Below are 14,609 nucleotides of genomic sequence, written 5' to 3'. Positions count from 1 at the left end.
AAAATCCACTTCACTATAGAAAACAACAACAACATATGAGCAGGAACATCCCGCAGTAAAAATGTAAAGTTTTGCAGAGCATGTATATTGTACACAAAACACAGCTATGCATGTTCTTTCAATGGATGATCCATTCTAATCACAACTGTCATCTCCAAGCATACAAATTGTTGTACCAAAAAAAACTATTTCACACATCTCTATTTCGAAGGAACACTGCATCCTTCACTTAGCTACACCCACAATGTCTGCGATTGGTTTAAAGAAATTCTAACAAGCCAGAACGTTTTTACGCCCACAGCAGTATGATAGTGTGATGCAGCCAGACCATAGTTTTCCACAGAGTAGGCTGGTTTTGCAAGATTAGTGTCACCTTATGCAGCTGCACAATTGATGGAAACGTACAGTCAGGAAAAGACAATATTCAGAGAATGGAAGAGGAGCTTTAAACATGTCATGAAAGGGTCTTATTTTAACCCAAACTCTGCTGTTTTCCTAAAACTAACCACACAGTTTTGGCACCCAACCCTAACCAGAGACAGTGAAAATTGAAACTAAACAATGAGATGAGTGAAAATAGAACTTAAATCTAAAAATAACTGTCTAACATGGCAGATGCTGCTGCTGCCATCCTTCTCTCCTAGTGTGGACTTTGTAGCTCTTTCATAGTCAAAGAATTTTCAAAATGTTCTTTTTAGGATGAAAATAAGGTTCTTTTAAAACATTAATGAGAATGAAATTTATATTTATAGTAAAGTAAAGGAAAAGTTTGGAATTGGACTAATAGGAGGCCTCACTACAAGTTATCAAAAAAATACAGATACATATTGCCAATAAAAGTTTGAAAGACAAAATTGGAAAAACTACAAGCAGAACGTTCTTGTCCATGTGAGGAAATTGTCATCTTATTTTTGACCAGTTGGGTCCTATTACTTTTAAGGATCATTTCCCTTCCACATGTCATTTTTTACAGCTCAGTGCTCCTTTTTTTGTGATCCCAAACGGGTGATTTTAATGACGCTGGAGCGTCTTCCAGCTCTGGCTTCTTTTCGTTGTTGCTAGCATTAGCCATCCCATTCTTGAGCCATACAGACATTTATAATGAAGCGCAGGCAGGAGAATAAACGATCCGTCACATCCTGTGGTTCACTGGAAACTCTTACTTGGTTTTAGTTCCAAAATACTGCGTGACTAAGCCAGAGAAGGTCCACTGCAACTGTGAGCACTATGAAGTTTTAGGTTTCGCAATTAAAACAATTCTGTACATTGGCCATTCTTAATAGTCTTAAAATTTTCGTACACCTCTGGACCAAACCGAAAGGGCCTTTACCGTACGGTTCAGTACGAATACGTGTATCGTTACACCCCTACTGGCGATGCATTTTGTCATTCCCTGGTGTCCGTCATGTACCCTGTTGAGCATTTCCTCCTGCATGTTGGTTGGAATGATAAGTTTTTCACATTTCGTCAATAGTCTATCTGCAATGGACAAGTCTTGGTGGTACTGCCAATACACTTGAAGGTCAGTTGGAAAAGCCTTCCTTCTGATAAGCCACCCTGTTTGTACCAACTCTTTCAGTCTCCTGCATGTCTTGTCCATTTCCTGTGCTTGTCTGATTTGTGCAAGCTTACTTTCTGATGATGGAAACTGTTGCAGAATCTGGTTAATAGACACGCATACGTCATCTTCCAACTGCTTGTCCTGCATTGTGGGTGGGGTCTGGATGGGTGCTCTGGACAGTGTATCTGCTGTGATTAATTTCTTTCCTGGGACGTGTTCGATTTTGTATGTGAAGCCAAGTAGTCGTAATCTAAACCTTAGAATAAGAGGTGGCAAATCATCCAGAGCTCTGCTGCCTAGTAGGGAAATGACAGGCTTATGATCTGTCTGAATCAAGAAGTCCATTCCTACCAGGTAAGACTGAAACTATTCACATGCCCAGGTCAATGCCAGTGCTTCTGTCTCAATTTGGGCATATCTGCACTCTGCGTTTGTCATGCTTTGTGAAATAAAGGCCACTGGACGCCATTCTCCCATCGGTTGCTTTTGCGACAGAACCCCTCCAAATCCAAAGGAGGAAGCGACGGTTGCAACTTTTGTCTCTCTGTTCAGACAGTACTGGGCAAGGACCGTGAGAGAGCTCAGTTCCCGCCGTAGTTCATCAAAGGCACACTGCTGTGCTGTCCCCCAATCACAAATGGTGTCTGCTTTGAGCAGTTCTCTTAGTGGCTGTGTGAGTTCAGCTACACGTGGGGAAAACTTTCCAACATAGTTCACCATGCCCACAAACCTTTTCACATCAGCAGCATTTTTGGGTGTAGGCATCTCCTTGATTGCCTGGGATGATACAAGTTGTTCCTTTGTGTACCAAAGTGTACTCTGGTTTGAAATTATATTGAATTTCTGCGCTGTCTCCAACTTTGTTCTGACATTACGTCCTGCTTTGTATGAAAAATAATGGATTTGCTTTTCACTGCAATGATTTTTAAATGAATTTTAACTGATGACAAAACTAATGCCAAAAGGCCATGCATCCTTTTTACTACTGTTCATTTTGATTGCCAAAAATGTTTTTTGGGGATTCCATCTTGGATTGTTCAAAACAGCAATGATGCACTGACTTTACTTTTATTATTTTGTATTTTCTAAAAGACACTATGTAATTTTTAGTTAGTAATTTATCTCGATATATGTTAGAGCATTACTTTTTCATCATCCATTGCAATGGCAGGTAAATGAATTTTTCAGAGACACATAATCATATTAAAACAAATACACACGTGGATTCAGAATAAACCAAGGAGCTTAGATTATTTTGATTCAAAGAAAAATGTGTTCTCCCTTCAAAAGACTGACTGTATTTATCCATTTCCCACAGCATTATATCCTTGCTTTTGGTGGCATCATTGCAGTCCCGCTGATCCTGGCTGAACCACTTTGCATAAAGGACAACAACGTTGCCAAAAGCCAGCTCATCTCCACTATATTCTTTGTGTCAGGATTATGTACGTTGCTGCAGACGGCTCTTGGAACCAGGTAACACACTTTTACTGCTTTACAGTGCCAGCAAACCAGACAGACACACACGCACGCATGCACGCACACAACAGTTAATTTTTTGAAGGAAAAATGCTGTTCAGCCCATCTTGCCCTATCTACCAATCTACCAAATGACCAAATTCATTTGGCAGTTAGATTCAAGGTTTCACCAGCCACACCCACGTATGATTCCTGCCAGGCTTGTTGAACCGAAACATCACTAAATAGAACCTGTTTGGTACTGTGAAGTAGCTAAAGGTTCTCAACAAGCAGCCCATGACGTCACGTTCTAAAGAGATTCAAGAAGAGAAGCAAAACAAAGTCATTGACATTTATCAGTCTGGAGGGTTACAAAGCCATTGCTAAGGCTCTGGGACTCCAGAGAACCACAAGGAGAAATGTTATCCACAAATGGAGAAAACATGTACAGGGTAATGTCTGTCTAATTGATTCAACAATAAGGAAGACACTGCCAAAATGGCGTCATGAGAGAGTTGCAAGAGGCAAACCACTACTGACCAAAAAGAACATAAAGGTTTGTCCTGCATTTGCAAAAATAAATATTTGGATGAGCTCCAAAACTTTTGGGATAACATCCTTTGGAAGACATGGGTCCATTACATCTGGTGTAAAGCTAATACTGCATTCCCTAAGAAGAACATGATACCAGTGAAATTTGGTGGTGTTAGTGTAATGGTTTGATGACCTGTACGACTTGTCATAATTGATGGAGCCATGAATTCTGCCCTCTATCATAAAATCTGCCTGGAGAATATCCATGAACAGTTCATGACCTAAAGCTCAATGCAAATGATTTATGCAGTATGACAATGACCAATGCTCAAAAGCAAGTCCTCCTCTGAGTGGCTCAAAAAGAACTAAGTTAATGTTTTGGAGTGTCCCAGTCAAGTCTGGACTTCAATCTAATAGAGACGCTGTAGCGAGACCTTAAAAAGTCAGTACATGATTGAAAACCATCTAATATGACCAAATTAAAACTATTGTGCAGAGAGAAGTGGGCCAAAATTCCTCCATGGTAATGTAAAAGACTGATCACAAGCTGAAACAAACATTTAACTGCAGTTGTTGCTGCCAAGGTACCAATCAGTTCTTAAGTTCAGGGGGGCAATTACTGAAAACCTATACCACCCGTGTGAAAAAGTACTTTTTTTTATAGGTTACATTGTTTATAGTATTTGATTCATAGGTCTCACATGATGAAAATCAGATTTTTTTGTATTTTATGAAGTTGTTAATAAAGACATTCATTTCTTCCTCAAGCTCCTACCCCCTAAACTAGGGAGCCTCCAAGCTTTAAATGCAAGTAAGAATTTGATCCAGGTGCTATGTAGCACTCAACTGACCAATATGGGTCATAAAACTAAAAATTCTTCTCTGTGTATAAATGTGTCCCGTGACATTAACCTATGTATAGCTCAAAATGGCTTGAATGTGCCTCTACACTGTAGCAGTGTTTCCTCTAGGACTTTTTTCAGCAGCGGCGGCAACTTATTTATTGAATGGCCAGTTGAAAGTAGCTTTTTAATGGCTGAATGTAAAAATTAAAAATAAAATTATTTGAACAAGCTCATCTGAAAATGCAGTCAGCAATTACATCATGGTGTGTAGATATTAGCTTAATGTTATCAATAGTTTACTCACGTTAGCGACACTGAGTTGGCACCGGGCCCAATTAACTGAAGCTATCAATACGTTATGTAACATTAGCTGGCCATCAATATTTTGCAAATGTCTATTTAAGTTGTTTTCTTTTCTTTTCTTTTCTCCGGTAAGTCGCTGCCCTATTTTCCAAGACAACACTCCTCTGACTCTCTGACCTGCTGCCTGAGTGCTTGACATGACGTCACTTTCAAGGCCGAGTAATTAACATCATATTAACCGGACGTATCAAAGAGTATATACTGAGCAAGATAGTTATCTGTAGTTTACCTTAGTACTCGCGAGTACCCGACACAGTGCAGAACTCTGCTGTGAAGGTGGAGACGTGCGGTGGTGTTGTATTTGCAACAATTTAAAAAAATAAATAAATAAAAAATTTGAAGGAGCGGCGGCTAGGATTTAGGAATGGCGGCCCGCTGCTCCTAAATGAATGTAGAGGAAACACTGTATAGTATCCTCTGGATGTTCCAGATCTAAGAAACCTCCACTCACCTCTCCCATTCATTGTAGCTGGAGCACACCAGCTCACCTATAACTCTGCTCAAACAGTGTAAAATTACTCTATGCTACACAATGTTAAGGTGCACTAATTCAGACATACATGTTTGAACCACAAACTGATTCTGAGGAAGTTCACAGGGTTAGAGTCCTTAGTTATTGTCAACCTTTCCATGTGTGGAAAGGTTGACAAGGTCAACCAGCTTGTTTGTTACTGGAGATGGTCTGTAAGATTCCCAGCAGATGCAAAATGAGGGACTGCACTTAAAAAAGTTTCCTTTATACTCTGGTAGATTAACCTTTTCACCTTTGCTCTGAATGTTTGACATCACCAATAAAGACAAATCATTACTTCTAATTTATTGAGGTATAGCATACCTCTGTCCTCCTACATGCAACATTTCTTTGCAGTGGTCCTGTGATGGTTTCACAAACTTCATGTCTTGACAGCACAGAACTGAGCTTTTTTGAAACCGCCTAAAGTAACAACCCCTTTGATTGTTCACATGGATTTAAACTGTGAGTCAGTCTGCTGTCAGGCTCTGCGTCACACTAAGTGGATAAGAGACTTTCCCTTTCAGAATAAGTTATGAACCGTAAGTTCTCCAAAGTTTACATGGCTTTGTGGCTTTACTGTTATGATTGAGTTGTGAAATCCTGGTAGCCATTTGACACTTTGATTACAATAATCCCATTGAAACTACTGCATTAATCTTCATGCTTTACTTTGTTCTGAAAAAAAATTGTTTGTGTGAAACACAGCACCACTGTACAATGCACTACAGGGCTCCACATACACATTCTTCTTCACTGCTGTAACAGTAAGCCTGAGCAAATAACTAATGCTTTTGTTTGAGTTTTCCACCCACATAGTTTGGCAAAAGCTTAAAGGGACACAAATAAGACCTCAACAAACACTCTGGTATTGACTAATAAGGAAGTCCATCTTTATTTCTTATTTCCCCTTTCAAACTGTGATTTTGATTTTTGTGAAACAATAGAATATAAGAAAAGACACACAAAGACACACAGACAGAAGTGCATAGAAAAATGCACGCTGCGAATCAACAAAGGCAAAGATAATAATGCATACTGCACATGCACAGTCCAGATTATACTACCAGTCAAAAGTTTGGACACACCTTCTCATTCAATGCTATTATTTATTTGTAATATTTTCTACATTGTAGATTTAAACTGGGGGCTGCACAGTGGTGTAGTGGTTAGCACTTTCGCCTTGCAGCAAGAAGGTCCCTGGTTCACGTCCCGGCTTTCCCGGGATCTTTCTGCATGGAGTTTGCATGTTCTCCCTGTGCATGCGTGGGTTCTCTCCGGGTACTCCGGCTTCCTCCCACAGTCCAAAAAATATGCTGAGGTTAATTGATTACTCTAAATTGCCCATAGGTGTGAATGTGTGAGTGCTTGTTTGTCTGTATATGTAGCCCTGCGACAGACTGGTGACCTGTCCAGGGTGTCCCCTGCCTTCACCCGAGTCAGCTGGGATAAGTTCCAGCCCCCCCGCGACCCTAGTGAGGATTAAGCGGTGTATAGATAATGGATGGATGGATAGATTTAAACTGAAGATTAACACTTTTTGTTTACAACATAATTCCTTATGTATTCTTTTATAGTTTTAATATCTTCAGTATTAATCTACAATGTGTAAAATAATCAAATAAAAAACACTGAATGAGAAGGTGTGTCCAAACTTTTGACTGGTAGTGTACATTCTGCAAAGCCACTGTAAAAGATTATTTGGACTGAAGTCTAAGCGCACAAGTTTTAATGAAGCCCTTATAGACAAAAGTGTGGAAATTGCTAAAAGGAAAAGGTGAAAATTGTTCTCAGTCCAAAAGGTTGTTTTAAGGAGTTGCAAGCCGGAAAAAGAAGCTGGAAACAACTGGTCTAGCCAATGATTTGTGAATTTTGAACATAAACCTCTGGAAGAGGATCATCTGGGACAGTTTTTAAAAACTGATTTCTACTGTTGTATGATCGAATAACATGATGATTATGCAGTTTGTAACTCGTGTACTACCTGTCTCCCCCATTTTTGAAGTCCTTGCTGGTTCAGTTATCAGAATCATGAGGATTTCTAAAGAAGTTTGCGTTAGTCCAACCAAAAGGCACTTGTGCTAATACAGTTTTGCTTCCTGATTGATCTCCCAGTCACTGAGAAAAGCAACCTGCTCATTAAAATTCTTTCTATTCTGGCTTGTGTTGAGCAGATCAAGGTCACGCTAGTCTGACATATTTTGATCCAGTGACTTCAGACCTTTAACCTCATTACGTTACTGACTTGCAGATTGCCGATCCTCCAGGGTGGGACCTTCAGTTTCATCACTCCAACCTTGGCCATTCTTGCTCTGCCCAAGTGGCAGTGTCCAGCTCCAAATTCACCTGTCATGCTATCAGTGCAGTTGCAAAATGGCACCAGCCCACTGCAAATGGAAAATTCTGATGAGATCTGGATGTCACGAATGCGTGAGGTATGTAAAATATTCACATTTGAATTAAAGGATGATTGTTTTGTACCTTTGAAAAAAACACCCACATCAAAAAAAAAACAAAAACAAAAAAAGCCCCAAGTGTGGTGGAATGCAGAAACTTGTGGTAAAAACCAAGTTGAACCTAACTACAAAAAATCTGAGGCAAAATCTGAAATACTTCAAAAGACAAAACAGGACTCAGTCCACACCTATGATGAAAAATTTTGGACCATATACTAAACTTCAATAAAATAATTAAAACCCAGAACTCCAAACATTTCAAGACTGAAATATATATATAAGCAATGTTCATGTTAAATTAAAGAAAAAGCAAAACAAACAAACAAAAAACACGCAAGTAGAATGTACAAAAATAAATGAGTTAGTGAAAAAAACATTTCATTCAGATGCAAAATTTTTGATTAAAATAGAGGTCATTTAAAATAAAAACATGTTTAATTTGTTACAAAATGAATTTTAAACAGAACACGGTAAAAATACATTATGATCAGTCATAAAAAATGCAATATATGCACCAAATAGCAACAACATTAAAACCACTTAATGAAGTATTCTGCTGGTAAAGCTTGGCTCCTGGCTTTCATATGGATGTGACATGTAGCGCCTACCTAAACATTCTTGCAGACCAGCCACACAACCTCCATGCTAATGGCAACACCAGCTTGCTACACTGCTAAAACTGGTCAGGACCAGCTCAAGGAATACAGCAAAGAGTGCAAAGGTTTTAACATGGCCTCCAAACAACCCAAATCCCTATCTGATTAAGGCAGAACACGACCAATTCAAGAGGCCACTTTACAACTCATTCAACCCAAAGGACCTCGTGTCCATGGGCCAAAGATTCAGAGCTATTTTGGTGGGATGAGGGGGGGCCTGCAAAATATTCGGCGGGTGGTTGCAATGTTGACACCAATCAGTGTATACCCAATGCTTCATCATTTAAGACTGATATAAAACAGCCCTTGTATGTTTAAGGTGGAAAAACATCCTCACATTTAGTCAGTAACAACTGCAAAACTGTGAGGTCAGCATGAACAACCTTATGCTGTGTGGGCCAGAAATACAATAAGTCTCCTTGTCCTCATCACCAATCAATAGTGAGATCTGAAAAATAAATAAAAATAAAATTGTACTTGTGCCACATTTAAAAAAAAAATAAAAAATTTTTAAAAAATTAAGCTGCAAGCAGCATTGGTCGAGTCGTTGCATTCTTGCTGGTCAGCAAATACAAGCATGTGTCTTTCGTCCTATGGCCTTGTTGATGGTGAACTCTCAAAACTGTCCACCAGGTGACACTATCATTGTGAATGTTTATTGGACTGTGTATCTCATCAGGGCCGGAGTCTAATCACACATGTAATGTTTGAGGCAGATTTGAGCATGCACAGGCTAGTTAGACAGCACTTTCTGTTTCATGGTGATCCATCCACCAGGTGGTGCCCTCTCTGTGACTGTATTTTGCTCTATAGAATTCATCAGGGCTGGACTCTGATTGCACATGTAAAGTTTGGAGCATGTACAGTCCAGTTGTACAGTATTTCCTGTGTCATGGCAAATTGTTGAAATTCCAGGAGCCGCCATTTCCACACCCTCAGAGCATTTTGATAACTTTTGATCACCTATGCCTACCTGTGTACATACTGGTCAAATTTGAACTCTGTCAGGATTACTGTGTTTGAATTTGTAGATTTTGAAAATGTGCAAAAATTGGTCCAAAATTGTCCACAATATGACACATAATTCAAAAATGAATGATTTCCTGTTGTGTTTTGGGCATGGTTGTCAATTACATTTTCATACATCTTGATGAGCTACATATGCCTACCAAATTTCATAGCTGTAGGTGACATATACTAGCCGTAGTTCCAGATGACACTATTGAGCCATTTTGGCTCACAATTATGCAAGCCCCATAAAATATCAAATATCACATTTTTCGCCAGTCCTGGTGTGTGTGCAAAGTTTCATGCATTTTGAAGTATTTTTAGGCCTTCAAAAGTCCAATTCAAAAATCAGATGAACACAGAACAATAAGAAACCCATGGTTCCAAGAGGTTCCTTGCAACATTGGTGTTCGAACCCTAAAAATAAATTGGGGAATAAAAACACTTTCTGAAAACAGCGAGCCAATGACACTGATATTATCCAACCTGTTCTGCAAAATCTTAGTTGAAACTCTACAAAACCTATAATGGTTAACGGCAAATGCTACATTTACATAATTTGATTAGAAAAAATTGAATTTTTATTGCATTTACAGCCAGTTCCCAATGCAGAAACCTTCAGGGTAGAAGGTGTTACTGTGAGCATCAAGACAACTTTTGAAGTTTCACCTGAATTAATTTCAGCTTAGCATATTCAGTATTTTGTGTCCCTGTTAGCAGAAATCTTTGCTCATGTCTGTACAGTCAGTTGCAAATGTTTCAAAAGGGAGACTTCTGACAGCAACTAAATACTTACCACATCATCACATATCATGATTGATGGAGACTTGACTGAGCTTTGCTGTAAGTAATGTTCTATCACAGTTGCATGCTTTCTGACGTAAAGACAGGTTTTCTTGCTTTGTGCTCTTTAATTAGAGTGGAAGGGGTGCTTTAGCATGACGCGACAAGGAATACAATCAGCAGGTTTGAATGAATAAATCTGTCGGCAACTTTGAATTTATAAAAACCCCAACTTAAACAAGTTTTCCTTGATTTTCCTTGACATGTCCATTCCATCTGCAGCGCTGTCTTTCTTCATTCAGCTACAAATAATTACATTAAATACATTGTATTTTTTTCCCTCGAACACTGCATTACAAGGTATTCAAAAGTATCAAATATCACTTAGAAAAGTTCTTAGTGTTAACAATTTTAGCAAAAAAAACAATAAAATTCCAGACATACCTCTTCCCAGCAACGTTTTTAAATTACTTTCTGAGGGATCCTGGGGTGCTAACAGGCCTGAGATATGTGATACTGCCAGTTAGTTCTGGGTTTACCCCAGGGTCTCTTCCTAGTTGGACATTCCTTAGTTGAAAATCTAATCTAAAGAATGGCACCAAGGCAGCAGCTATTCTACTCTGAGCTCCTCACCCAATTTAGAAATCTGAGCCCAGCCAGCCTGCAGAGGAAACTCCTTTTGGCAGCTTGTATCCACGATCTCATTCGTTAGGTCATGTCCCCAAAATGATGGTCACAGGTGATAGTTTGATCAGCTGGTACATTAGCTCAGCTTTCTCTTCACCACAGTGGTCTGTTACAATGCCGACGCTATACCAATCCATCCATTCACCTTGTCAATAAATTCTTTACCTCAACCCAGGCTTTTAACTTAAAATTAATTATTCATTTTTATGGTTGCTTAATCCATCCATCCATATTTTGCACCTTATTCTCCTCCAGGCATGTTTAATAAATAAATAAATCTTGGCTCTGCAAAGTTGTTTGGGCCATTTTTTCACAAGTTTTTGATGCTTTATAGTCTATAACTAATGATTGGGGAAAAATATTGGGAAATCACATGATGACAAAAATAATTGTTGCAACCTATAATTGATTCGTAGAAATGAATCACAGAAATGTGAAATACAAATAAATAAAATGCCATTTATTATGCAATATGCTCAGTCAATTATTCCAACACTCATCATCTGCTGCAGTCATGAAATAGTTATTGGATTTCTTTTTATATGGTATTAAATCTGTGTTCAAATTGTTCTAGTTCTGCACTGAAGGCTTGATGTCAGAAGCTAAAAAGTCAACCTGAAGCCTTAGAAAGGCAAAAGATGCACAGTATGTTGAACTGTAGATATGAAACACTTGTTGCTGGCATATGTATTGGAATATATATGCATTGTCCCTCTTGCCTTGCTTTCCACAGATCCAAGGAGCCATCCTGGTGGCCTCTCTCCTTCAGATCGTCCTGGGCTTTTCTGGGCTGGTGGGCCTTGTGCTCAGATTTATTGGCCCTTTGGCTATTGCTCCCACCATCAATCTAATTGGCCTGTCACTGTTCATTGAAGCTGGAAAGAAGTCAGGAGGTCACTGGGGAATTGCTGCTCTGTGAGTGGATGTGTTTTACCAAGTTGTTGTTCTCCACACTGGCTTCTTCTTTCTTATGTCTCATAATCTTTATGTATTGAGCACTTTCCAAAATCTGTAGAACAAAGCTCTTGGCAGGCTAAAACAGAGTTTAAATTAATCTGATTTTTAAAGAATACAGTTAAAAACACTCCTGGATATTTACTTCAAAGCAAATCATTTTAATTTTTAGTTGTTGTGAGGGACTTAAAAGAGATCACTGAATCCTCTGACAGATTGTTTCACAACACTGAAAATGCACCATCCCTATTTTGTTTTTCAGCCAGGTCCTGAAACAGACAGAAGACTTCTTTGTTCTTGGTCTTTATTCTTGGAATAGATGTTTCAGAAATTCTCTGAGCTCTCCAGTGTCAAACATCAGTCCTACCTCATGTAGTGTCAGAATATATATCCACTCACTGAGCACTTTTCAAAACAACTTCAGTTCTTTGTATCTTCAATTCCACACCATGTTGGAAACCTACTCCATGTCAACATGATTTATCACATCATTTCAGCAGATTTATCATCTTCACAAAGGTGCTCTACTGGATTCCGATTTGATGACAGGGGAAGGGCACTGTCTGTTTCATTAAACCAGGTCACTGAACTCCACTGCTTGAGGCAACTTTAGTTTTGTGACATGACACATTAACCTGGTAAGAAGGAACCATTAAAACAATTCATTTTGGTGATAAAGGGGTGGGCAAGGTTAGCATTAAGTCCCAAATGGAACATGGCATTCAAGCCATGACTGATTGGTATTAACGTGACCCACAGTGCTAAGAAAACAATTCACTCACAATTGCAATACCACCAGCCTGAAGTGTTAAAAAAGGGCAGGTTGGATTAATGGACTCATGCTGTTGATGCCACATTCTAACTCTTACCATCTGTGTGCTGCAGCAAGACTCAGACCAGGCTCAGTTTTCCAACTGTGCAGTTTTGGGAAGACTGTGTTCACTGCAGCCTCAGGTTTCTGTTGGTGCTTTGTTGTTGTAGCCCATCAGAATAATACAGGGTATTCCCAACAAAATGCTCATTCGACTATATGTAATCCATGCAATAAACCGTACCTTCATAAAGCTTGTATCAGAGGAGAGCTGAACTGAATTTTTATTCCTTTTGGAGGCTGTAGTTTTGGGTGCTATTGAATTGCACTTTGGATGCAGTGGGTTTTGGAGTAAGGAAAAAACATGAGTGAAAAATAGAATTATGTACACTACCATTCAAAAGTTTGGGGTCACCAAGGCAATTTCATTTTTCCATGAAAATTCGCACTTTCATTCATGTGCTAACATAATTGCACAAGGGTTTTCTAGTCATCAGTTCAGCACCATTAGCTAACACAATGTAGCATTAGAACACAGGAGTGATGGTTGCTGGAAATGTTCCTCTGTACCTCTATGTAGATATTCCATTAAAAATCGGTTGTTTCCAGCTAGAATAGTCATTTACCACATTATCAATGTCTAGACTGTATTTCTGATTGATTTAATGTTATCTTCATTGGAAAAAAATCATTTCTTTCAAAAATGAGTATATTTCTAAGTGACCCAAACTTTTGAACGGTAGTGTATTGTAGGAGCAAGGATAATTGTTTTTCTTTGATTAATTTCTGTTTTTCTTGAGTTGTCCCCAACTAGTGGCTAAAAGATGGGGATAAAAGCCAGGGAGGGTGCCAGGAAGGTGTGGTTATCAAGGAGAGACAGTCTTTTGACCACACCACACATCCAAGGCCTGCAGCAAAATTCATCCTTAGTTTATCTTCAGCATCCTAAGCCGTTTTTGTTTCTAAGTTTCAAAGCAGTTTTGTTACAATAAATAATACTTTATTTTTAAACCATTTTTTCTGTGGATATTATTTTCTTTTGGATGGGTGTCGGTTCAGACACCAAGGTACAGCCACCACAGTGGCTATATAGGTGTAGGAATAGCCACTACACAAATCAAAAGACTCTTTTCACCAGGAGAATCCACAGGACTTCCATCTATGAGGAAAACTCCAGAGACAAAGGGGGGATTTGAGTTGGAATGCAGAGATGGAAGATGCTGACCACATGACCTCTTGTTTGAGAGCTTGGTACGTACTGTAAATCTTTGTCTTTCACAAACAAAAGAAGCAAATAAAGGAAGTCTGCGATTGGAGTGGACTATAATGAAAGGATTCAAACTGTGTAGTCCACTATAGGAGAGGACAGTTGAAATATTTGGACCATTTCTGGATAAAGGATTGAGAAAAAAATGGCTCATAGTGCAAAAGAAGAGGAAATAATGGACAGTTGCCCAAACAAAGGTCAAGAAATGGATGAGATTGAACATATATCCAAGTTAAAACATGTCAGAAGAGGAAAGCTTGAACATTTAACAAAAAGGAAAAATATTATGATTGAACTTATGGAAGATGTGTCTTATGTGCAAGAAGTTAAAGACAATGTTGTGAAGTACAAGCAACTCTTGGAAGATTTTAAAACCACACATGAAACTTATTGGGAAGTTCTGAATGAAGAGGAAGCAAGTAAAGATGAACATGAGTGGTTTGAACCTAAATGGCAGAAATTAATGAATTTCTTTCTTCTGTGTTTGAGTGGCTGTCTGGAATAACTAAGGCTGAAGCTGTTATTGTCCAAGAGATGGAAATTGGCCCCAAAGATCATGCATCCCAAGTCTCAAGCTGTGGGTCCAATTCAAGAGCTTCTTCTGTTGCCTCTGCCAGGATCCGAGCAGATGCAGATCGATCAGCCCTCATGGTCAAAATAGCAGCACTGAGGAAGAAACATGACCTGGAGGAAAAGGAGGAAGCACTAAACAAAG

The 14,609-nt window shown here is 39.0% G+C and overlaps 1 protein-coding gene across 1 annotated transcript in view; it reads left to right on the top strand.

Moving 5' to 3' along the window:
• si:dkey-106n21.1 (solute carrier family 23 member 2) overlaps positions 1 to 14,609 on the top strand; it is a 64,546-nt gene that overhangs the window by 17,123 nt on the left and 32,814 nt on the right. The window contains exons 3-5 of the mRNA XM_023276597.3: positions 2,880 to 3,037; positions 7,524 to 7,707; positions 11,596 to 11,777. Of these exons, the coding sequence (XP_023132365.2) occupies positions 2,880 to 3,037; positions 7,524 to 7,707; positions 11,596 to 11,777 (524 nt within the window). The remainder of the gene's footprint in view (positions 1 to 2,879; positions 3,038 to 7,523; positions 7,708 to 11,595; positions 11,778 to 14,609) is intronic.

Source organism: Amphiprion ocellaris, chromosome 3, assembly GCF_022539595.1.
Source record: "Amphiprion ocellaris isolate individual 3 ecotype Okinawa chromosome 3, ASM2253959v1, whole genome shotgun sequence".
In the NCBI taxonomy this organism is placed as follows: domain Eukaryota; kingdom Metazoa; phylum Chordata; class Actinopteri; family Pomacentridae; genus Amphiprion; species Amphiprion ocellaris.
Note: the sequence above shows the minus strand (reverse complement) of the source record. Positions and strands in the feature narration are given on the sequence as shown.